The following is a 26,858-nucleotide window of genomic DNA, read 5'->3' on the forward strand; positions in this document are numbered from 1 at the left end:
AGTAACACGGATACTCACAGAAACAGGTTGTACTATTAGTCTGTGACTACAGTGACGACAAAGTGAAGGTGCACATGGGAGCTGACGCTTCCTACAAGCAGCTGGTTAGTGTCTCAGCACTTGGACGCCATCAGCCAACAGATCAAAGTAACAGAAGAGGAGAGGGAGAGGCTTGAAGGCAGCTCAGGGCAGCAAAGTCAACGCTGGTCATGACATATGTGGATGCTCAGCACACACGTGTCAACAGCAGCAATCCAGATGCATTACTAGCAAGTACTGAAAACATAGATACTACTATATAGTCTCCACTGTACCGTACACCACGACCCATCCTTTACTTATCCAGGTAAAAAGTATCACTGAGATTAAAATCTCTTTTCCAAGAGAGACCTGGCCAAAGAGGGCAGCAAAAGGTACGACAAATACAACACATACAATTTGGGGGGTTTGTGCTAAAACTGAAGCCTATTTAACCACAGATGTAATGGTTATTTAATATCTTAGGTCACATAACAGCAACAGGAGTAGTGGCAGTTTTGTTTTCATAATACAACCAACAACAGTTTTTTATTCTATTTTAAATGTACAATAAACAATAAATATTGTATGACAGATGTTTGGGGGGTTTTTTTGTTTTTGTTTTTGTCTGGTACCCTCAAAAAGGGTACAGTTCCCCTTGGGGGATGGTATGTTGCCACAAGCCCAACCTGAGCCCTCCTGCTTGAGCTGGGATCTGGCGGGAGGCCTGGTGACTGTGATAAGCCAGATGTGGCACTGGGAGCTCTGGGGATTTTCTACAGCAGTTTAAAAATGTTATCCTTTTAGTCTCCTTTTGCATTTTCATTAAATAAAACAAACTAAAACCAGCATTGAATAGGATAGTATATAAATCATTTCCCTGTAATACACGTCATTAAGATCTGTCTGACATTAGCACATATCCAAAGGTGCCAACATTCTGAGAGAGCAAAAAACAAAAAAAAAAACCACTACTGTGACTTTAAGGTCATTGGGATAATTAGCTCTGTGTCTGTGAGGGCATGAAGTAATAAGAGAAACATAAGAGAAGCAGGGTTAGAAATGAATAGGAGCAGGGGGCAAAATGCCCTTGAAAGTTAAAACAAAAAAAAAAAATCATGTGAAATTAGGTGTAAAATAACCAGATAACTCTTCTCATTTCTCAGTTGTTAAATTGTTAATAATTACACGTAATTCCCTAATGAGGCACTATAGTTGAGAGGTAAGCTAGATGACTTGTAGTTTTCCCAATCCTCTGTTTATGGGAAATAACGACCTGTAGGATTTCTTAACATCATGAATGGCACAGTGCTGAATCAACCAATCACGTGGCAGCGCCTCAGTGCATTTAGGCACGTGGACAAAAGCAGAGCAGAAAGTTACATTTTTAGCTCTGCACTTTTTAGCACTTATGTGCAGAGATGGGCAGTAACGCGTTACTGTAATCCGATTACTTTTTCCAAGTAACAAGTAAAGTAAGGGATTAATATTGCAAAAAAGTAATTCGATTACTGTTACTTTCCAGTAAGCATGCCGCGTTACTGCGTTACTAAACCGTGATTTTATGAGAGTGTCTCATGACAAGGATGTACGAGTGGACAATATGGAGTGCAGGAGAGATTAATCTTCAAATCTTAGCAAGCACCGAGCACGCTGCCACAGGAATGTAACAAAGTAATAAATTAACTAATTCATTTTGAAAATAAGTAATCAGTAAAGTAATGGGATTACTTTCTTAGAAAAGTAATTAGTAACTAATTCCTATTTCAAGTAACTTGACCAACACTGCTGATGTGAATGTATGAAAGATCAGTAGTTACTTTCACATGTGTAAAAAGTGCACAAGCTTCCCTTTGGTTGGTCCCCACTCAGATTGTTTGAGCACACAGAATTTACTGCTCTACGTGACCTTCACGCTGTACACTGCAATTTCCCTAAGTACTGCACATTGTAATAATTATGTTTGCACATGCACATGATGAATGATTTAGAAAACACACAGAGAACCAGACAACTGGATACAGTACAAACAGCAGCATGCACTCTTGAACAAGTAGACGTCTTTTCAGCTACCAAGTCTTAATATCTGTTGCCATGAAACACTAGTAATGGTATTTTTTTTTTACTATTTTTTATTAATTTTCTTCCATCTTTATTACATTTCCAAACTGGCACAGGCAGAGTCATCGAAGTGGAGTTTATAATGTCTTTCTAATGACTGGCAGTTGTGCGAGTTGTTAAATAAGACACGTCAGGTCCTGACTGGGTCCTAATACTGTAGCTGTTCAACTGTTTTACTGCAACCATAATACCCGATATCCACCAAAACTGCCTGTATCAGGATCCTTCTTGCCACAAGCACTTTTAATAAAGGAAAGTGGAGTATTTACTGACAAATTACACAGCTAAATCATTCAGACATACCTGCAGGTGACTCCAAAGACTCATTTTTTATATATTAGATACAGTTTCAGTATCGATCACGCTAAATGGGAAAATTCCGCTCTGAACTAAAAATGAAGATTTTAGGAGGGTAACAACCCTAAAGAATAAGAATAGGTTTTCTCTGATAGAGACCGTGACTAGGACATTAGCAGTGATGGAAAAGTGAAAAAAGACTGAATGGCCAGCCAGCACTGGTGAAATAACAGCCTCCTTTACTCCACAGATGGAGGGAGAAGATGGTGACAGAGTGAAGAGGGCGGGAGGGAGCAAAGACCAGATGAAGGAATGACGGATGGACATACAGTTTGGAGGATGACTTATTGTAGAAACTGACTGAATAACTAGTTGGGTCCATCCCACGGCTGACGTAACGAACGTTCACAGCTTGAAAATCTTTGCAATGGCAGGAGACTACATTCGTCCCTCCATTAAAGCTCTAATCCTGCATCCCACACCTAACATGTTACGACAGCTTGGAATGTTTCCACCGAGTGCCTTTTCTTCCCCTCTCGCATCTCCAGTGGATGTGTTTGTTTCGCCGTTGTTTTATTATTCGGTGTGCTCGTTTAATATGGTTACAGCGAAATAAGTAAATTGATGCAAGCTTCATATACTAAACTATCTTCTTAAGTGCACAGGGGTTGGACATGTCTTAAAGAAAGACAACATGCCGAAGGAGGACATGCCGTGCGAGGGAGAGGGTGAGAAAAGGCATGCAACTGGGGGGAAGGGGGCGAACCAGAGGGAAAGAAGGAGCCACGGAGTTTGATAAGCAGCGAAACGATTGGAGGCAAAGACGAATGACGTGAGAGAGATGAACTGAGAGTAGCGCAGGCCTGTAAGCTGTGCTGTTGCAGCCAGGCATTATGACACATCCCTGTGTACTTTGTACTGCACTGGCTGCCTGCATCCTCACTGCAGATTCTCATTAACCTTGCAGCACTGAATATTTATGCTTCTGTCCTGGTCCAACGTTGTCTCATCCTCCCAATGTATACAAGTCTGCAAACTACGCTGAACCTCACAATCAGCTTCCCACATAGTGTACATACCAAGATAATAACACCAAGCAACCACCATCTATAGTGCGCTCACTTTCAGAGTGTGTTGTGTGACGTATGTGTGCTCGTATGTGTGTGTGAGAATCCTGAACCAGAGACCATATTCAGCAAAGCTTTAATAATGCTTTACTGAAGCATGAATAATGGTTTTGTTTTTCAAATGCCACATTGCACAGTAAGGATAATAAAAATGTTTAAAGCACACACTGACAGAAAGCTATAAGCTACCATAAACACTTTAAAAGTCAGCTGCCTCGCTGGTACTTAAGCAGAAAGATGATCTTTTTCTGTATTATAAAAGTTCACTGATCCGTAATATGGGTACCAGGAATCAGGCACAGTTCTGACTGGAGCTTATGTTTACACGGGCACAACAGCAGCTTTTATATAAAAGCCAGATGTGGCCACCGTGATGTCATCGATTGGTTTATAGCAGGGGTGTAAAATATATAGCCTGCGGGCCAGAATTGGACGCGCAAAGACTCTAATCCGGCCCACTGGAAAGCTTTGGAAATGTGAAGGGCAGGATCAATTTTGGACTTCTAACTGTATTCATTCATTAGTTTTACAGCTTTCCCTCAGATAAAGACCTCCCCCATGGATATAGATACTACACCAAAGTAATTAATAACACAAAAGTTCCTTTTCACTTTCTTATATACAATATTGTGTAATAAAGATGGGCTGAAGCTAGCAAATGAGACACTAGATTAATTAAGAATGTGCTTACCGAACTGTTAAATGACACATGAACAAGCAGCGTCATCTGCTCTCTACAACCTTCCCGTATACCTTCATACAAATTTACTCCACTTTTCAAACCTGGAGGCTGCATCCATCTTTTACATACAGTCCATGCACATAGCACATTATGCCTTGTTGCACTCCTCTTGCTGCTGATATATTTTTAATACACTCCGTGCATATCAAACAATCTAAAACAGCATGGCTAACAGCACGTGTAACAATAAGGGAGGAACGTGTCCCTGACGCTTTGCTGCAAGGACATTTAAAATAAGAGGGAGTCAAGCTGATTAAAAATGACAGCGTTATGTTCACCTATTTACATTTTAACTACGAAATCGTACACACAGTAATGACTTTGGCCGTGATATCTAAACTGGATCCACTAGCTGAAATGACAGGGTCACGATGACGTGTAATTACTTAGTCCTTAGGAGAAGGATGAGAACACTGGATTCAGGTTGGAAAAAGTCTGAGACATGCAGTGACTCAATAGTGGGTAAGTAATGCATCACTCTCTGTTATGTCCTTTGGGTATAACCTTGTGATATTTACACAAAATCCACTACAGTTAAACTATTAAGAAGGTTGCTCACTACGCCTCAGATTCATCTTTTTACACTGGAGACCACTGGAATGGTAAACTGTTAAATGTGTTCCCAAAACGTTGATTCTGTTCATCTGGACGTAGTGATTTCAGTGGCGAAACGTTTCATCACTCATCCAACTTCTCCAGTCTCTGGTCAGGCTTTACCTCTGAAAACGCTACGTCTAGATGAACAGAATCAGCTGTTTGGGATTTCCTTACCTGGTTGACGTGTTGTATTTTTCTCCTAATAAAAGCATCTGCTCTGATTTCACATTTCAAATTAATTTCACACATCAGTGAACTGAAACTGATTACACTAGTTACCTACAGATAAGTAGATAACTCCCAAGCAAGGACCCCACCCAATCACAGTAAGAGACCACACAACTTTGTTAATTTATGTGACAAAGACAAATATATACGCACCTCCTCCCACTGATGTATGTATCTGATGAGTCGGGACAGTCTTAGCAGACGCAGAAGACTGAGGATCTTGGTGAAGCGGACGATTCGCAGGGCGCGAGCTGTTTTATATACCTCTGAGTCAAAGCCTTTCTCCACTATCAAAAATATATAATCCACTGGAATGGAGGAAAGGAAGTCCACGACGAACCAGCTCTTCAGGTAATTCATCTTGATGACTTTGGGATCTAGGATGATCTCTGAGCTCTCCTCATTGACGATCCCCGTTCTGAAGTTCATGACCAGGTCCACCAGGAAGATGGTGTCCGAAGCCACGTTGAAGACCAGCCAGGTGGTGGTAGTCTGCTCTGAGAAGAAGGTTATTCCCACAGGAATGATGATTAGATTCCCCATCATCATGATGAGCATTATCAAGTCCCAGTAGAACCTGTGGAAAAACCGAAACAAATGAGTAATGCAAGCGATAAAACATGCTGTAGCCACAAAACTGAAGTCCACAGGGGAAAAGAAATCATGCTTCTTTTCTGCTTATTCTGCTGATATTGTTTATATGTATAATTCTGTTTATCCCAGTGCACTGCATACGGTCAGAGGTGACTGTTCACTCTGTCACTACATGTCTTATGAAAAGGAAGAACAGTCCCAGAAAAGAGGAGCACTGCACAATGTTGATTTATAAAGCTCTGCTTAAAAAAATGCCCGATCACTCTGCTCTCTTCTGACATTTAAATACGGTATTTACCGTGTCAGGTCACATGACTTTCTAACATTAGCTGGGCCTCTTATTCAATCTGAACTTGCTCAAATACTCTGCTGCCTACAAATAAGATACGCTTCAAGAGCACGAAGCTACATCCCGTTCTTTTATTAGAACATTTAAAAGGTTACGTATCAGCGATAACTCAATTCACTCTGAGGGAAAGTGTGAAACAAGTTTCATTACGATAGCTATAACACCAGTTTGCTCCAACTCCAACTTCATGTGGGAAGCAGAGAGGTAAGGGGATTATAAAAGTCAGTAGTAGTCACCTTCTGACATCAGTCACTGCCTATGAAACTCTTCACTGCAGCCTATCCAGTGCTTCAGCCTGCAAAGGTACACAGCCTGAAAGATCTTACGTTGCCACTTCTGCTATCAGCAGATAACATGCAACATCTAAACAGCCGACAATATTAGATAATCTTTCAGCTCAGATCTGGAAAGGCTCATACATGCAAGCTTAAGATCTCGCTCCGAGAAGTATATACTTGAGTTCGTACCAAAACTCTCGGGCTCAAAGTTAATTACGATTCAAGGACATCCAGTAATGTACTGCTATCACTTACTATATGTATTCAGGGCCCTTTAGACTGAGACCCTCTCCATCCTTCCTGGCTGTGTTAATGTCCCTGCCCTCTGCCTTTCGATGAACAGAGCCAGAAGTAATTCATCAGCACCCTGCTCTTTTCACAAAGTGTTCTGGGCCCTGAGTAAAGGCCAGACAACCATGAATGAAAATAGATGCTTTCAGCAATCCTATCTCACTCTAAAAACTCTCCGCTGACGTTATCCCCGCTCCGTGCCTGCCTGCCTCTGCTCTGCCTTGCTGACCATCACGTTGTTGTTGAAGGTAGAAATGAACTGGCTGGCCGGATGCCTGTCTGGCAGACTTGCCACCCAGTAATGGATCTGTTTCAATAAATTAAGCCGAGGCCTTGGCTTTATAAATACCCACAGATCACATGTCTGATAACTGTCTTCACTTCAACTAAACATTGAGGTGGCTGATAAGGTCCACAATAGGTATTTTTACCCCAGCAGATATTGAACTGCTGAGCTCGTTGAGTTCATGCTAAACCATGATGCAAACTGAGTCCTCTCAGGTCAGCACAATAACAACAAAGTTACGCAACAAGTACAATGCGCACTAGAACCGAGCTATAGCATTATGAGTAATAAGAGCATTTAAAAAAAACATACAAAAGCTGTGCTTTTATACGCTTTTTAGCACGTGTGTCATTGTATCAACCTTTCAATAAGCTGATGCTTATTGACCTGATACGTCATGTTGTGTGTGACTTTTTTTTCTTGTAATTGTTTATACTGTATTTTAGGGCTGAACGATATATCGCATTTGCGATAATATCGCGACATGATCAAGTGCAATTTTCTAACCGCAAAGGCTGCGATTATACTCTGGACATGTCCAAATTCATGGGCTGCATCCTCCTGAGGCCGCATTTGTAGACCGATTACGTCACAGCGACGCGCCGAAGGCTGTCCAAATTACTACCATATCCCAGAATTCATAGCGCGGCCCAGCCAAACTCCAGTTTCCAACAATGGCGGCCGCTACCAAGTTTTAAAATTACTCATACTAATCTTTCAGGGTCACAAAATAAACTTTTAACATATTTTCAGGCGAGAAAGTAGTTGTGTAAACATCAAATATCTGCTCGGTTTATCAAGATATCCCATATTTGCAAAAGTGCTTCGACGTTTTCAGAGGCGTCTGCTACCCACCAGCTCGACAGCTAGCCGGGAGCTCGAGGGTTACTGATGCGGCCGAGAACGGCACAACTCCCGGCACATCATTTTCAGATCACCGCGGAGTTTCGCTGCTCGGGTTAAACGTAATATATAAGTCACTTAGACAACCTAAAAATGTTATTGTTGGGCTTTTTTCAGTGTTTTGTTTGTTCGTGAGTAAATCGGTTTGGCTGAGATTAAAGTTATTAGATTAGATAAAATAAAACTTTATTAATCCCCCGGGTGGGTTCCTCCTTGGTTTTCACACAGCTGACTAAACGTCAAACAGAAAACTTATTAAACAGAAGTATGAGACAGTCGAGAATTTACACCAGTGTCTGGTTATATTTTAGATAGCAAGAAGCAGACGGCCGAGTTTATTAAACTCCACCGAGACAGCGGTGACGCTAATCAGAACTAGCCTTCTGATTCAGAAGGCTAGACCGTCCAATTTCACGCCTTTAAATTTTAAAGGCGTGTTTGTGTGTGTGTTTATACAATTGCTATTATGTTTGCACTTTATGTGTAATGTTACTGACTGCAGAGATCAGTAAGATGTGTGTATTTTTTATTTATTAGTTTTATTTATTTAATATTATTTTTTAATTGAATGACTGTCTAGTAGTTCACAGATGTCGAAAAACTGAGTGTGGTAAAGCCACTGATTTTTTTTATGTATATTTCTGCAATCTGCACATTGTACTGACTTTCATTTTAATGTTTACACCAGGGTTCCTTGTCAGCACTTTATGCTCAGATGTTTGTAAGCTAAAAATAAACTATTGTGTATGTTCAAATATACTGTTGTGATTGAAGAAGTTAAATAAAAATGTCAGTCATCAATTCATGCATCACCTCATGTCATCATAACAGAGGTCTGTCTTCCAGGAAAGAACAGTTTAAAATTAATGTAATATAGTATTGGCCATACTATATGATGTATTGCTTGTCTTTGTTTAATAATACAGAAGACAAAGACCTTAAAAAATAATCGCATATCGCATCGCAATCGCAATATTGGGGCAAAAAATCGCAATTAGATTATTTTCCATAATCGTTCAGCCCTACTGTATTTCAGTGTTAAAGAAGAGGCTGCCATGACTAATCTTTTTCAACTTTAATCTAAGGGGATCAAGGATTGTATAATATCAATGAACACAAACATTTATAGCTAAAAAAAAAAAAGAGAGAGAACAACGGTAGAGCAAAAATAGTTAAATAATAAATAATACACAAAAATGTGAGTTCAAGATGTACAGTCTGTTAATTTGGAGATTAAAAAAAACTAGTCCCTGTGAACTAAGATGTTTTATTTTCCTGCTTTCAGCAAACAGATTTTAATATCAGAATTTAAGTTGAATCGCTTTTTGAATTTGGATGTTTTCCACTCATGTTGACAGAGTTCCCACATCTCTAACATATTTATATTTCTATTGTGACTTTTGTGGGTGGTATTTATACTGCACATGACCTCTAAGACACCCACATATCTGTTGAATTAAACATTGTGCTTCACTTCTCAAATAAAAGAAGCATTAAGCAACCTTGAAATATTCGTCATCAGAAGAATACAAGAAATCTGTCAAAGGGAGTGAAACCTCAATGCTACTAGAGTTTACATGTAACTCATCACATACCAAAGTCAAAAACAACAGAGTATGTAACTTCAAAGGTACCATAGTCTAACTGTATTCTGCTTCTGTAATAAAGTACTCGTTTTAAGTTAAGTTATCAGACTGAAATAATGAAAATACTAATTTGGAAGTTTAAATGCTAAAAACATTTTTTTATTTATGGTAACACCAACGCAGGTGTGCTCCTTTTGGTTTTACTGACCTAGTCACAGAGGCAGCTCTGATACTGCATTAAGCTTAAGCTTTTGGTCTAATGTGCCACTTCTAAGAAAGCACCGCAACTAAACCAGTAAGGGAGTGCAGTGCACTTAACTGTAACTGCGGCACCAACACTAGCAATGGATTCCAGCTAAAGTACTCTACTTCCACATTCACCCGGTGCTGTCGGAGTACAGCCTCCCCTTCCAGCCCATTTCAGCACTCAAGTCCCGTCCCAGCTATGGATTCACATCCAGATGAAATGTGTACTCTGCTAATCATCTTTTATCCCGAGTTTACAATCAATTTTAAAAAGCTTGGTCTGAATGCTATAACACGCTGCTGTTGTGACTGTTTAAAATGGGAGACATTTCCCAAACACTGTAAGATCTGCAGCAACGGAGAAACTGTGGCGCTCTGGTCACTCACGCAGCATGAACTAGCAAAAAAGCGTATGCGATTTGAGTGTATCGCTGAAAAAATACTTTGAGACAATATGTTCCACTTATAACAAGAGCTGGAAGCTACAGAACCCCAAAGGGGGAAGCAGTGAGCCTCTAATAATCCAGCTGAGGCAGATTAATCACAAGAAAGTTAAAAAAATCTTCCTCGAATCAAGCCAGCACATTTTGTCTTGTAGGTTTCCTTCTTACAACAAGTGATCCATCATGATCAATGCCAGACCCACTCCTGCCAAGCAACACAATGAAGTCCACATGATCCTACTCAGCACAACCAGTCTACAGTGTAGCAGGTACACTGTGCTACAGCATGGCACATCCTCAGACAGAGAGAAAAACAAAGACTTTGGGTTAAAAAAAAAAAGGATGTCAGAGTCATCTACGAATGTCGAGATGAGTAAAACAGAACATGTGGGAAAAGATTTGTTCAAGCTTGATTAAATACTCTAAACTAGCTTTACTCGCCTCTTTCTTCTTTTTAATAAGGCTGTTAAATTAGGAATAAATAAATTAGGGGTAGTAAAGCTACACTGTAAAATTTCTGCCTCTAACCACTCAGAAGAATGCAGGTTTTAGAGTATAGACTATCTGAAAGAAACACAGTTGACTCTACAATTCATTCTGTTAATTAAAAGAACTGCAACATGAGAATTTACTTTGAAAAGGCTTAAAACCTGCACAACGTCTTTGAACAACAGCATATGGAGCATGACAAAGCCACCTTTAGCAAAACCAGAGGTGCGCGAGGCCGTGCATGGGCCCTCTCAAAAATCTATTAATAATGAATATTACTAACCTGCCATAAATCTTTAAGCAGCTACTGTGTACAAAGAATATGTTGAATATTGAGTTTCAACCCTCGACAAAGCAATATAAAGCCCGTGTGAATGCTTGGTGTCATTCATGGTCTGTACTTACGTAATGCTTTTCATTAAAGATAGTGTTTTGTGTCTTTTGTTTTTGCTCACATAACATTAAGATGAGAGTATGTAACAGTATAAGATTAACGAACAAGTGACGAAGACTTCTTAGCAAAAAGAAGAAAAAAATGAGAGAGGAAGATTTGCTTCCAAGAAATAGTACATGGAGCCACGTGCAACAAAGAAGCAGCCTTGTCTCTTCCACCACAAACTGGGCACAAACTGGGATGAAAACCTCAAGGTAGCACTTTCAAGCCAGGAGGCGGTCTCAGCGGCCTAGAAGGGGGTCGTTTCATTGCACTGTCTGGAGGACAAGAGCGTCTTCTGAAAAACAGCCCTCTGGAAAATGTCATGAGGAAGTAACCTTAGGGGGCCTCTGCCAGCGTGAGTGAGACAAACATTTTCTAATAGTGCAGAAAGAAGAAGGCCCAGTCTGCTTGAGCAATCACACATATGTTCTCATTACAGAGCCTTTTTTTCCTGCTGATTTTCATTGTAATCCCCACTGTATTTTTTGAAATTCCTCAAATATAACAAATGCAGCCCATTCACTTTGGGACCACTAGTTAATCTCTTGACTCACTAACAGCTGTGGAACAGGTATCCATTTCACTGAACTGCTCTGGTCATACCCTTTGGCTATCTTTTGGAGGGGGTCAATCTTCTTACATAATTGAGTCTGTTAAGCTCGTTGACTGTTGTGTTGTGCTAATCCTTGCCTACCATCATTGTCCATCTGTGTCTGCAGAGGGGCAAACGCATACCAGTGTCTTTGTGTGGCTGAGGCTATGATAGCCTAGTTATCTTTATTCTTATGCATGGAAGGGCGGGGGGGATCTTGCAAGGGGTGGGGCATGAAGATTTATAGAGTTTAGCGCTACCGTGAGTACCATGTGGTATCTCATTAATCACAACAAATGTATGTAAAAAAAATCAGCAGCAAAAGAAAGCCTTGCAGAAAAAGGGAGCGCTGCATTTTTGCAGCCTGCTCTAAGTTCAGGACCATGGACAGCTCTAAGCTCAAGGCACTGGGAGCCGAGGGGGGGACGACAACGTGCCCCGACACGTTACGTGTTGCGACAACGGAAAACGGGGATGATATTCACCACCAAGCTGTGCCAGGTGACACTGGTGCAGAGGGTGGACCAAATGAGATGCTTAATTGGTGAAGAGGTAAACTGTAAACACGCAGCTCGTGTGTGTGTGTGTGTGTGTGTGTGTGTGTGTGTGTGTGTGTGTGTGTGTGTGTGTGTGTGTGAGAGAGAGAGAGAGAGAGAGAGAGAGGGGGGGGGGGGGGGGTGAGCACGTACCGCCTTTACCTGGATTCATTTGTTTACTGTGTATGGAAATGTAAGCAAATTGGAGGCAGCTGGTCTGAAACTCAAACTCTCTGCTGCAATAAAGCCAGAGAGCTGGTGCAGCTGAGAGGAAAAATAAATAAATTACACAAACCAAAGACCAAATCCAAATTATCAACCACTATGACATTTAGTGGGTGCCGAGGAAGGAAGTGTGGCACGATCCTTCTGCGGTTCCTTTGAAACAAACACATTCCATCACATTTCCTCATTCAAGTCAGTTTTTAAAAAATGCATGTAAAAACTCTCTGATAAGACTCGAAGATCAGATTTTTTTGTTACTAATTAATTCAAAACACGGCCATCTTCTCCTTAATCGTCTCCCTGCACGATTTTACCGCATTCTGTGCATTTTTTCCCTTTATGCACGCAGGCCCATCGGCTCACATCCGCCTACAAAGAAATGTTTACAACCGCCGATGGTGCAATGGCACTGTCACGTTGTGTCCAGGTACGGTCGCCCCTATACGAGCAGGGAATGTGTCGCAATGAGAAGCTGCCACTGCGCCGCTGGTGTGAAGCAGTCAGGAGGGCTGAGCTCTGTGTGTGTTCTCCAATCATGACATTCACCATCCTTTATCCAAGGACGTTTCACTGATACACCTTTAGCCTTAATGCGTCCCTCCCTTTTCTCTTATAATAATAATAACACTAAAAATGCCGCAATGAAACACACTGACACACACACACACACACACACACACAATCACTGAGCACATTTTGACAGAAGCCCTCCTCCCCTCCCCTACAGCGGAAGCCTGATTGCCTAAATACAGAGGTAGATTAGCGTATGCGCTTTGGGCCAGGTTGTGTGTGAGAGAGTGGCGATAACAAGTGGAGGCTATAGCTTGCAGACCTTAGGGTGACAGTGAGGGTGGATAAAATAAAGGGGAGGGGGAGGGGGGTTTGAGCAGGTGTCTATTCCAGCCCTTACCTAAAATCGCTATATGGATGAATGATCCAGTATCCGGCCGTCTGAACCCTTTCTTGCTCTTTCTCCACAGCTTTCTGGCTGCCGAACATACGCAAGGAGAACTTATTGACTCCGGGCTGCATCATGGCCCCAAATTGCCTCTGCATAAAACCATGTTGCCTGGACGCCCCCTCCAGATCATCAAAACCAACCATGGTCTCTTCCCGCTCCCCCTTGAAGCCCACTGAGTTGCCATGGTCCTTCATGTTCTGGCTCCCCGTGTTATTTTTCTGTATCGAGTCTTGCCTCTGAAAAACATTATTCCCATCCGCCTTCTCCTCCTTGTTGCTGGAGAACGAATTCGATTTGTCTTCCATGGCGCTCTTAGTTTTCCCGTTTTCTGGGGGGTTTTCTTCTGTTTTCTCTCTGAGACTACGCGTTCCCTCTCCGGCTCGAGAGAGAGAGAGGGAGGGGGGGGGGAGCGAGAGGACGCGCAGCGAGCTCTCCTGTTTCTTTTGATGTCCTTCAAACTGTTCGGCTCCTCTGCCTTCAACGCGAGTGCTGCAAACTGAGACAGAGTGGCCGAGAACCCGGTGGATCAGGTTTCTTGGGTTACCGCCATCTACCGACGGCCCCCGGCTTCTGCCGTCCAAAGCCTGTGCCTCATCTCACTTCGCACGACACTGCGGTTTAACTGGCACATGCTCTTGCACCTTATTTACATAATGTGGCTGACGATACCCCCCACCTCCGTCTCCAGTCCCCTCCTTTGCCAACAGTTTCACACACGGCAGGGGGAAGCCGCTGCTGTAGAAGAAAAAACACACGTATGACAAGTTAATGAGGGCTGGTTTTATTATTTTATTTCTTAATAAACCGATATAGATTAGGTGCTTCCTGTGGTTCGCCTGGCACCTGGTTTGCTTCCTGCTGAGAAGTTACAGTAGAAGCCAACTGGATGAAACAGATTGTAAAGTAGGTGCCACCGGCCACATTAAAATACAAGTTAAACATCTTGTGGATATCGCAGTTTTTAAGGTGTTGCAGAACTTGATCCAACATTTCCTGTAACTACCTGCTGCAGTTTGCTTTATTTAAAAACTTGACGTACAGGCTGCGTAGAAACCAGAGCTTTTATATGCTCCACAAAGAGATGATCTGCTCTATGTAGGAGAATTCTGTAGTGAATTAGGTAACGTCTGAATTAATGAGCGCATTCTGACATATTGTGCAAATTAAGGGATGACCAACTGTTCCACTCATGCTGTTTCCAAAAGGTATTTTCTCTAATTATGCGAACCGTGGTTCGCTCTCCTAGAATTAGGTCTCTATCCAGAATAAATCTCAAGGATTGCAGGTAAAGATGGGATGAGGAATAGACAAGAAAGAAGATGGACCAAAGAAAGGATGTGAGTCTGAGTTCTGGAATTACATTGCAGTGGGAAAATAATAGAATAAAGTGCAGAAATAATTTTTGTGAAGGGTTGTAAAGACTGGAGGCTGTAGCCAGTAGATGGAGCAATACAGAAACTACAGAAGCAGCCAACCAATTAAAAGGAATTCTGATCAGCTAATCGTACTCTAATCGGAATTAGGTTTTGTTTGTTTGTTTGTTTGTTTTTACATCCAAATTTATGATACATTTCTTTATTATTTGCAAAGCAAGCTATCAAGTTTGGAAAATGTTCATGTTTTGTCACTTTTTCTGACATTGTTAAGACCGAATCATTAAATAATTGATCAAAAGAATATTTGGGTTATTCATTAATAAAAGGAAATAGTGAGTAGTTGTGGTTTTATAGGTTGCTTGCTTGGGAGTGTGGATGAAGAGAAGCAGAAAGAGTGAGAGAGCACAGGGAGTGGCTTCCCCCTTAATGGCATAATTGCAGGTCAGCCTGTCACACAAACCATCTGCCATGGAAACGCTATTTAGACATTACTGCTAAGAGTCAGGATATTTTGTGAAGGATGAAATTTTGCCTTATGCATGGGAAAATCTAGTGCTGTGATTTTCATGTCAGACTCACAGCATGAAATGAGATTTTCTTAATTTCCACACTATCAATAGGTCTAAGAATGAGAGATATTTCAGAATAAACACACACATACAGATGGGCAAACAAATACATCCATTTATTTTCATATTTATACTCAGGTACTGTGTACATATGTGTACATGTGTGTGTGTCCATTTATGTACATTTTTGACCGGGTGCAGAACTGTTAGGAAAAAAAGGTACTCCTGTAAGTATAAGAATGACTGGTTATGAGACACTGGCCATTATACACTGGTCATGCTATAAATGCATTAAAGCTATTTTCACATGGCTCCAGTCCCCAATTGCATTGTTCACTATACCAGGATCATTAATTACCATGAACATAATATAAAACAGGCTTCTGATGGTATTAACTGGTAATACAGTTTTATTAGATTCATGAGAAATCATGGTTTAGGTTAAAGTTACTAAACTGCTACTGTTACTGTTCAGAAATGGTCACATTAGAAGGTTATCAAGGCAGCGTGCCTCTGTGTTGCATTCAGTGTACGTTCTCTTGTCTTTCTATTTTTTGGGGGATGTTTTTTGTTGGTATTTTCTGTTTTACTTTGAAATTTGTCTCCAGTATCTAACTTAAATATTGTTTGTTTGTTTTTTGGGGGGGGTTTTGGCCTGTACCTGTGTCTCATATCCCCAAGTTGTCTCCACTTCCGTGATTACCCTGTGTGTACGAATAGTCCTTTCCATCTGTTTTAATCTCCTTGTGTTCTTTACTTTCTCTGATTCGCTTTTTGGCTTTTGATTTGTTCTTCCTACTCGGGATTCTCTCTTGGACTTGGCTTTAGATATAGTTTTCAACCTGCTGCTGCTCAGTCCTGCACTTGAGCATGTTAACCCAGTAGCCTAAACAAAGCCCCTGTTGACTACCCAAAAGAATATAAATCAATTAAAGTACCTCTAACTTTAAAAAACAAACTAGAAAAACTGGACTTATACATGAAGGTGCTTATATTAATAACCCAAAATACACACAGTGAGCACCTGTTCTCTGGGCAAACATGTCTTGTTGGAGCCAGAGGTCAGAGGAGAATGGTTGATTCAAGTCAATAAACAGGAAGAGCAGCTCTCTAAGAACAACACATCAAATCTTGAAGCAGGTGGGCTACAGCAGCAGAACACCACTAAAGGGTCACCAATTCATACAAAAGAAGTTTGGAAAAATGTTACTTGATTTAAGCAGTCTAAATTTCTAATGACATTCAGATGGTAGAGTCAGAATTTGGTGTAAACAACATGAATCCGTGGATCCATCCAGGTTCAGGGTGCTCAAATTATGGTGCAGGCTATATTTTCTTGGCACTTTTTGGGTACCTTACCAAATGAGCATTCTTAAAACTCCTTTAGCCTACCTGAGTATTGTTGCTGACCATGTCCATCTCTTTATGAACACTGTGTACCCATCCTCTGTTACTTTTGATTTGATTGGGTGTAATTAAGATTTTGAATGCAAACATTTTCTGAACAGAATATACTCTAATGAAAAAATGTTTGTTTTGCTGAAGGAAAAATACATTTTTAACCTTTTTTTTAATTCTAAATAAACTTGCTTGATATTTTTAAAGAATTTATTGGACAGTTACTTAGATAGCACTCTAACTACGCTTTCTACAGGCACACAATACTTTGTGCTATGAGCCATTTTGGCACATAGACTAGAGGAGCCAGGGCTTGAACCAACAACCCTCCAAGTGACAGACCTCTTGCTCTACTGCCTGAGCCACTGCTGTCCAATTAAGCGTGGTTGTCAGAAGCATTTCGTATCACCTGAAACTGTACTTTTTTACACAACGTGGCATTGTATACCCAAGCTGAACCCACGCAGCCAGTCCTTTCCTGTCAATACAAAAAAACAAAACACTAAATCTCACAGCTGGCTGTGTATATCACTAGAGGACAATAGCTCAGATATTTTGCATGTTTGGTAGTGGATTATTATGCAATGATCCAAATGTTATCATAATTGAAACAGACATCCCTTAATTTTTTGTTCATTTTCTCTCTCAGCTGGGTTAGTGTTGGATTGGATTAGCTGGCATGCCAACTGTTTCTACTACACAACGCTTGTGTAACTACACAGTTAATGGGACAGGGAGGGGTACTGCTAGAGAAAAATGTTGCATAAGATTTATGGCTTAAAGTAATACTGATATTGAACAAGTGGAAATCACAGATGGCACATTCACATGTCAGAGAATAAATACAACACAAATAACTTTAGCGGGTGGAGACTGTGGATCATGGAGGAACACATTCATCTGGGAGTAAACCTTTGTTTGGGTTTGTCCAAACCTCATGATTAATTCACGGCATCATCCTGCCTCCAAATCTGTCCGATAATTCAGCCAGAGGAGAATTGGTGAGCGGGGTAAAAACGAATTATTCTGAGATTTTATTTGACTCTTCTTTACACATCTAATCATGTTTAGGTAAAAAAAAAAAAAAAAAGTCACACATATTGAATATGAACAGATCAATAGTAAGATTTCCATCCTCGTATGGAAATTTGTTTTAAACACTTTAACATACAGTATGTTGCAGTTTAAGCTGCGAGTTTAATCTGATCCTAGTGGGATCTAATCCAGCTTTATAATATTATGATGAATACCCAGAGAAATGTGTACTTAATATCCCGCTTCCTACATTGTAAAATGTGTTTGTGATTCTTCTGATTGTCTCAGTGGCCTTTTTGAAATTGCATTGTGTGTCTAAGATTACATCCAGTTTTACACTGATAGATATGAAACCTTACATACCCCTGCACTGTCAGTCATTGCTTTTGCCAACAACAGCATCACCCCTCTGCAGGATAGTGAAACTGTGTTCCTCCTTGGACCTGTATTATATGTAAAACCAGATTTCCTACAAACAGGAATTGTTTCTGCTCAAATCATTTTGTTTTAAGGTTTAGCAGACACCTGTCACATAGGAATACATGAACTCTAGTCTTACCATTTCCATTGTATTCAAATTCTTGTCCACTGAATAATAATCTGTGGATGTAAATGCTGTAAATCACCTATTGTAGTCTCACTGAAACATCTGAGAGACCAAGCTTAATAACTAACACAAATTAAAAAAACACAAATCTTCCACCTCTTGGGCCAGACGTGAGTACTAATTCACTTGTCCTCGTTGGACGCTTGTCCCATGGCTGACTACTTTAATTAAACCGTGATTGGGGCTGGGAAGATGGTAGTGTTGTAATAAGATTGAAAGCTTTGGTCTGTCTCCAGCTGAGACTATCAGGGTATCATGGACCTCCGGGATGAGACTGAGGCATTGGAAAGGGACCAGCCGAGGCCAAGGTTGACTTAATCAGCGAACTGACTTGTACAAACAAATGAGAGCATTAGGAAGCTCAATCAGCAAGATGAATGTGATAAAAAAAAATGATCGGTTATTGGTTTACAATCATCAGAATGAGCTGGCCAATTTGTGGAATGTCAAAAAGCAATGGACAATTCTAATGTCCAAAAGAAGCTACACTTACTTACTTTTTAATTGTGAGCTATAAACCAACATGTCAACCACCATTTTTAAAATATTCTTACTATGAAAAAAATCTATAAATAATAAAATTGTAGAAAAGAATTAAAATTGAAATAATTGCAGGATCATTATTATCATTATGCATTAGCTTGATGTAGTGCAGCAGTATGCCATAGGTGGGGTGTGACTTCATCTTTCATAGTGGGATAAATGCTGTAATGCTGAAATGTCTGTTACTGCAGCTTAGTTACATTTACATCACTGAGCTCTTGACAATATGCAACCTTTAAACATACAACATGAATTAATAATCATTTAGTGCATATAAATGCAACAAAATTAGTTAATTATCAGCATTTTTACCTATTAATATTATTTTGTTATGTTTGCACCTTCTGCCACAATCACCTGTTGCAGTGAATATAATTTGTAAGTATGCAGGATTTCATTCAGAAACTGAATGCACAGTTATGTCTTTATAAGACATTCTTATTTCTATATATTTACTGCTCTGGTCATTTCAGTTAATTACCTGAACTACTCTACCTTGGTTACTTGTTCCTACTCTCCTCATAAGGCCTACAGGTATGTGTACCAGCCATCCAGATCCACTCTGTGTCAGACTGCTGTAGTGCACTCAGCTCTAGCAATCCAGCATACTCAGATGGCTTCGATTTTATTTTTCCCTTTCTCTGTTATCTCTGCCTATACTTACAGTTTTAATTGCTTTGTGCATTTGGTCCAGTATGTTTTTACTTGTGATGCCTCTGTAGCATGAATATAATATATATTTATAATTGAAACTATATTGCATATCATATCAAATAAATATCTGTATTAGTCTGATGTCGAATATCCAGCAGAATATGGAAATGACATGCTTTATGCAACACACACTACTGTTTATCTGGCATAACTTAAACATCAAGAAAGCAGCTCCACATGTTCTGAACTAAAAACTTTATATGTTATAAGAATATAAATCGATCATGCAAAATCACTATGATAATTTAAAAAAAAAAATAATAATAATAATTTATTTCTTAAATTTCTTCAAGAAATTTCTGTTTTATTTGGCATTTCATTTGGTGAGTGTAGTTACACCGACACTCTCACTTAAAATGTACCTCGTAAAAACAAAAGAATAAAACAAGCTGAAGCTTTTCAAAGGAGCTTGCAAAGAAAAGCGTCTGGACTTCTTTAAGTTACTTGAAGAAGTTTCACCTCTCATCCGAGAAGCTTCTTCAGTTCTAAGGTCAAATGGTGGAGAGTCCCAGATATAAACCTAGTGGGAGTGACCCCCCACAGAGGGACAAAAGGACCCCCTGATGATCCTCTAATCCCCTGAGCCAAGGTGTGAAACTGGGTGTGGGTCCCAATCAGCCAGAGTTTCGGGTGAGTTCATTGTGAAACCTGGCCCCACCTTATCATGCGAATTCCTGAGGTCAGATGGCCCAGGATGTGAGTGGGCGTTAAGGCGTCTGGGGAGGGATCTCAAAACTGGATTATAGATGGCAGAGAGTTGGTGTCGTAAACCCCCGCCTCTGTTCTTAGATGGTCGCTCACAGTGGACATAGATGGCTTCTTTCACTCCTCTTTCAAACCATCTGTCCTCTCTGTCCAAAATGTGAACATTGGCATCCTCGAAAGAGTGTCCTTTATCCTTTATCCTTGGAGGGTTGTGTCCAAAGCAACTGTTCTTTTCTTGCCTTCTTCCCAGCTTCCCAACACTACCAAAAGGAAGCCAAACACTGTCACCCTTTACAACAAAACAAAGTGTGGCGTGGATGTGATGGACCAGATGGTTCGGGAGTACACTGTCTGCAGAGGAACACGGCGCTGGCCAGTTGCCGTGTTTTACAACATGATTGACATGGCAGTACTGAATGCACATGTGCTGTATCAAGCATGCACCGGGACGAAGGAAAGACGGGTGGACTTCCTGGTGGAGCTTGCAAGAGAGTTGGCTCACTCTCATGTAGCTGGGAAGAAGGCAAGAAAAGAACAGTTGCTTTGGACACAACCCTCCACACCTAGCCCTGGAAAAAGAGCCATGTGTCAGGTCAAACACAAATGCAAGAACAATCATGCCACTGTGCGATGTGTTCACTGCTACAGATACACATGTGGTAAATGCAGACTACAGATACCATGGCAGTGCCAGGATTGTGAGTGATTGCTGAAAATGTTGAAATGTACTCACTCACTTTTTATTATTATTTGTAAATATGTGTACAAATGGTTGGTTTTTTTGTACTGTTTTTATCAATAAATCTCAGCAACAAAGGAAATACACCCATGTGTGTTGATTTCTCCCTAAGATGGCAAACTGAAACACTCCAAGTTGGTGACTTTTGGAGATTTATTTCCCTGGATGATTGAAAATGCATCAAGACGAACACAAAAGGAAGTTCACAGCTTTTAGCAGCTCCCCCACCCCCTCATTCACACACCCCCACTCCCCTCCAAAATTCCCAGATAACAACCTAATTTACATATGAATGACTAGACAATTTAGCTTCCACTTGGCTGAAGCTAAAGCCTAGCTAAAAGCCTACCAGCCATTTGGCTGGAAGGCGGGTTTTAAAGGTAGAAAGGTAGAAGGCTGGGCACTGCTGCTCTCGGGGGACTCTAAGTGTTAAAGAAGTCCAGACACTTTTCTTTGCAAGCTCCTTTGACTACGATGACCTGGATGACTGAGAACCTTCACAGACAAGCTGAAGCTTTAGCCTGCAACTCTTTTGTCAATAATTTATTCTTTCTGCTTAATTCAAATGATTAATTATCATTATCACATGACCACATTATTAAGCACTAGAAATTTCTGCCTGCCATGGATTGATTGTAGGTTCAAGTGGTTTTATTGTTTTTTCGTTCTTTACAACATTCAACTTCTAAGCAGGTTGTGCGTTTTCAGTAAAATAGAAAATAGAATGAATTCACTTTGTCAAGTTTAAATGGTGTAATACTGCAGTCGATTGGTGGTCATAGTCAAATGTCCTTTTTCTCCACATTTATTTCTTATTCCAAAATAGCATGAACATTTACAGCACGTGCTATTAAATAAGCAAGCACAGAATTAAGACACAGCAGACAACAGGCCACCCTGAGCTCGCTGCCTAACGTGCTTATCCAAGCTCTTATAGAAACCCAAGCTGATCCTCATTTTTTATCTACCTTATTTCAGTGGGAAACAACGCTCCCAAGAACAACTCAAACAGTAGTGACAGTATTCTTTCTGTTGTATTTCTGTTGCATGCATTCCATTTTTACAAAGCTTTATTTTCATACATGCCTATTTTGTTCAGTCATACTGTATTTGTAGCACATAACTGCAAAAGTCTTTTTAAAGCACACTTTTTTTTTTTAAATCACAGCTTTTAAGTGGCATTCCCACTAGTTTAATTCTTGCCAACCTTTTTCAAGAAAGTGGACAAAGTCCAGCGTACCATATGGTGCAGGTCAGTTGAAGTGACACACTTAACGACACCTTTGCCCCGGGCACGCATATGCCTAGACAGTGGATCAGGTGTTGATGCACCATTGACAGCCTTTCTCTGCCTAATTCCAGATTTGTGGCATGCACAGTGTCCACTTGCTAAGCGTAGTAATCCCAAGGATTGGCAAGTATTTTTAGTAATGGATTTACTGACGTCCGTTGATCCCTTGATGGGTGGCGTCTTTCACAACAGTTATGAAGTGAGCCACCAAGCCTTGCTGAGTAAAGTGTTTAACATTAACCACATCTGTGTGTGCTGTGTGAGTGTGTGTGTTTGGACTTTTTGTACAGCCAGCCAAAGTGCTTGAACAAGTGAGAAATTGAATAATTTTTTCCCTGTGAATTACAGAAAGTGACAATTTTTTTCTCTCTGCTAGCTTAATGTGATCTGATAGATATCTCATCACACTAACCAGTTTATTCCTTCACAACAGAAGTTGGTAATTACTACACTATTACAACAGGTTTGTTACATTTAAAAAATAATCCTCGAAAAATGTATACATTGACCTTCACGTATACATTTCAAGACAAAAGTGTCTGCAAAGTGCTTCTGCTAAACACACGTTTCTGTTCCAAGAAATAAAACAGAACAACTCAGGGTCTTCATCCCTCTGAATCTTTGGAGACAACTTTGTCTTAGAGAACAAAAAAATAAAACAAAAACTTTTATGTTGGCAGCATTTCGGATTGAAAGTGTCTTTACTGCTGTTTTATATGTTAATATAAGAAGCATCTTATCACTGTCTCTCTGCCTGTCTGCCTCAGAGCTTTTATTATCTGCTCCATTAGTGAGGGTGAATATGTGTTCTATATGTGCCTCTCGTTTCTCTCTGCAGCACCTGTCGGATGCATTGAGTTTACCACGCAGAGTGCTAGCTGCCTGAGTATGAGAGGAATCTAAATGTTAATTATGGCTCCAAAAAGTCAAATCGCCTAAATGTTGAAAGCCAGAGATTTTAGAGGCTGTTGGGAAAAGCTCATAGTAATCCATGATGATCTGAAGTGCTCCAGCTACCAGACAGCGCAGACCATAGCCAGCTGCAGACAGACAAATGTGCGTCTGTGTGTGTGCACGCTTGTGTGTCTGTCTGCATTTAGGGCAGGAACAAGAGGAGGGAATTACTTTAGATGAATTCAGAACGTTTTAGGGTAAGAGGATACGATGTATTCCTGGTCCCGGGCTCGGGAAATGAAGTGAAGGGTTACCCTGCAGAGCATAGCAATACGTAACCTGTGACGTCATTACTTCCCTCATCCATCCTTCACCTTATCCCTCATTTTTCCTGTTTAAACACTGCGCCTCCCCACCTCCCTACAAGTGACGATAGCCCTCACTTATTTCTGCATTTTTGATCCTCCTATTTCCTCTTTATCAGACCGCCCCAAACCCCTATATATCTCACTCAGTTCTCTCAGTTTTCCCATTCTGAAATGGTTATGAGGCTTCCTGGTGTTTTGGCGTGCTGCTTCAGCAGAACAGCAAGGTTAAATCTCCCAGAAGAAAGAGGGTCCCCGCGGCTCTGCTCGTTACCACATACAGTGCGCTCACCTTGAGAGTTGCTGGGTTCAGGGTTGATTAAATGGTTCACATACAAAAAGGGTAAACAAAAAGCAATATAGCAAATGTCTTTGTGTGGTCAGAATTTCAGTGTAAAATCAACACACGAATGTGTCAGGAGTGCAAAAGCCCCTCACACTTGCTAACATGAAAGTATCATTTTTAGCGTGGAGAATCTTGCTGCAGATGGACAAAAAGAGTTGAACTCGTGTCACAGAGGCAAAAATCTCTTAATCTCTGAAATTTGATAATCTCAACGTGTCCCCAGCAAACTGTAAAAATCAAATGATCACATATCCAAATAACATTTATGTTTATCTAAGGTGTACCACCACTGTGACAGTTCCTGATCACAGTTTTGAGATATGTCACCAGCCCTATCGTCAGAGATTCTAAGTCGTCCACTCTATCTTGTACCTCCAAGATCATCAGTGCCTTTTTTCAGCTATTTTTCTGACTGTGGCACATTACAAAACAGTGACGTCAAACTCTTGATGCTGTAGCTTTTCCACACATGAGTCAAGCCTTTTTCTTCTACTCTGCTTCTGTTCAGACTCAGAGATAACAAAACAGTTACAATGCTAACCTAAGAAGGCCAACTTTTCTAAAGACATATAAGCCCAATAGATAATAGGATTCTTATCAATTTCTATCCTGCTGTATTATTTTTAAAATGAAAACGTACACAGCGCTTATTTAAAAAATCTGCTGATAAATTGCTAAGGAGTCTGAACATTACTGGGCTTTGGAGCCGGCGTTCCTGTCCTGGACTTCATTTTTGTCATTTTTCCTGGCTTTAGTAATAAACCACATGCTTGGAGGTTTCCACATCTTGCACTCCCTGTTAGTATTGATGTCGGCGCTAGTCTTAAATGGTTATTTCCTGTTTTGCTTGTTTGTTTGTTGTCTTCTTTACTTTTATATCTTGTGTTAGTTTTTTTTTCCTGCTTCCAGCTGATTGTCCTGACTGTCTTCTCCTGTGTGTGGTTGCTGTCTGTTATGTTCCTCATGTGCTACCTTTGTGGTTTTTGAGATTATTGTTTGTTTTACTTTACAACAAAGAGAGTTCAGAATACCCAGGGTATCTTTCCATTATCTGGATTCATTTATCCTAATATTGGCAACTGGAATAAATGGTCACACAGAACTGGTTATCAACCATCACCAATGGGCACATGAGTATCAAAACTAGACCATGGAGCAATGGAAGAAGGTGGTATGGTCTGAGGAATCAAGTTTTCTTTAACATCACATGGACGACCCGGTGCGTCACTTACCTGTGCAACACCTGGCATCTCAACAGACTGTAGCAAGAAGGCAAGCCAGCGGAAGCAGTGTGATGCTTTGGACAATGTTATGCTGGGAAACTTTGGGTGCTGCCATCCATGTGAATGTTCTATTAAAAAAGGCTACCAAGCATTGTTGCACCCTTTCATTAAAAAAGTATTACTTGATTGCTGTGGTATCTTTCAGCAGGATAACTCACCATGTGACAAAGCAAAACTGGTTCAGAAATGGCATAATGACAAGTTCAAGGTCTTGATTTGACCTCCAGATTCTCCAGATCTTATTCCAATTGAGTATCTGTGCGATGTGCTAGACAAAGAAATCGGATCCCAGGAGGCCCAAACTTGCAACTTCCGGGACTTAAAGGATCTGTTGCTAACATTTTGGCACCTGGTACCACGTGGACTCTAGTGTAGTCCATGCTTCAGTGGTTCAAGGCTGTTTTGGCTGTAAGAGGCAGAACAACACAATATTTAGCAGGTGGCTGTAATGTTAAGTCTAATCAGTGTATATTTATTACTGGTGCTCCTCAGGGAAACACAAAGGAGGGTCCATAACTCTTTAGACCTTCTTCCCTCTGCAGAAGTTCAAGGGATCTTCCAGGAGTGGTGACACTATTATCCAGAGAATTGATTGGTCAGTGCCCACGGTCATTGATTGGTTAGCAGGCGGTGATTTCATACCTGCAAATCTCTAATCTGCAACTTAATCTACTCTGGAGCAGGGTAAGTTCACAGCACAAGTTACCATGGTGATATGTCCCGGTAAGACATGAATCACCTTCTTAGTAAAAAAAAAAAAAGATGTATGGGGAGCTGTTATTTACAGAGGATGAAAAAAAATACAGAAAAATATCAAGTGTGTAAACGCAGCCTGAAAGCAGAACACAGTCGCTCCAAATAAATCTGTTATGTGGGATGAAAATCGCTGTGTGATAGTTGAATATCAACGGCAATGAATAAATGTATACGCACTTCAAGCACTTGGATATTCATCAAATTTAGCCTACTTCTTATTAAACATCAGGCATACACAAAGACTTCAGATTCTGTTAGAAAAATTTAGACCTTCCTTTTTGGAGACTTGATTACTCCTGGGTGATGATTTCATAGCTGATGATCTCATGCATGACCACATGCAAATTGGATGTATGCTAAGCTTGTAAAGCAAATAGGCAATCATTTTGACTGGTGTTATCATTTTCTAGTACTTTGTTAAATCAAGACTAAATAGCTGGAGGTATTCTTAAAGTGCAATGTTTCCAAGTTTTAACATGCTTCTCTAATCTTGTGGAAATCCTACAGTTTACGTGTTTGTTTCAGTTTGCTTTTAAAATGCTTATCAGATTTGGTTAAAACCCGAGTAAACATTAATAACATCAGTTACTGTGGCTGAGCCAGTTCCAAGGCAGTGCTGCCGTGTGTGCAGGGCGCATCAGTTTGGTCATTACTGTTACCTGTGCTTCTTCCTGCTCTGACACGTCAAAAGGGCCATTGTAAGAAAGGTCTATTAAACATGAGAACACGTGCAGTATTAAGAGGTACTGACAGAAACAGAGACGGGAAATCCTCAAAGATAATTAAAAGTCACTTCAGAATTTTCGTGCTGAATTATGAGAGGGAAAAATTGATTTGAGTGTCTCATGTGGCTAGCTGACTGTGTACAGCATAATTGATTTCCAATGCCTTT

The 26,858-nt window shown here is 40.5% G+C and overlaps 1 protein-coding gene across 1 annotated transcript in view; it reads right to left on the reverse strand.

Moving 5' to 3' along the window:
- The window catches only part of hcn1 (hyperpolarization activated cyclic nucleotide-gated potassium channel 1), a 71,121-nt gene extending 57,189 nt beyond the window's left edge, over positions 1-13,932 (reverse strand). The window contains exons 1-2 of the mRNA XM_085279857.1: positions 13,295-13,932; positions 5,284-5,707 (exon numbers count right to left, since the gene is read on the reverse strand). Coding sequence (XP_085135983.1) covers positions 5,284-5,707; positions 13,295-13,650 — 780 coding nt within the window. The 5' untranslated portion in view covers positions 13,651-13,932. The remainder of the gene's footprint in view (positions 1-5,283; positions 5,708-13,294) is intronic.
- Between the last annotated feature and the right edge of the window lie 12,926 nt (positions 13,933-26,858).

The sequence above is a fragment of the Mchenga conophoros genome, linkage group LG7 (assembly GCF_057382185.1).
Source record: "Mchenga conophoros isolate Kocher_MC1m ecotype Shallow Benthic linkage group LG7, M_conophoros_male_GT1.1, whole genome shotgun sequence".
In the NCBI taxonomy this organism is placed as follows: domain Eukaryota; kingdom Metazoa; phylum Chordata; class Actinopteri; order Cichliformes; family Cichlidae; genus Mchenga; species Mchenga conophoros.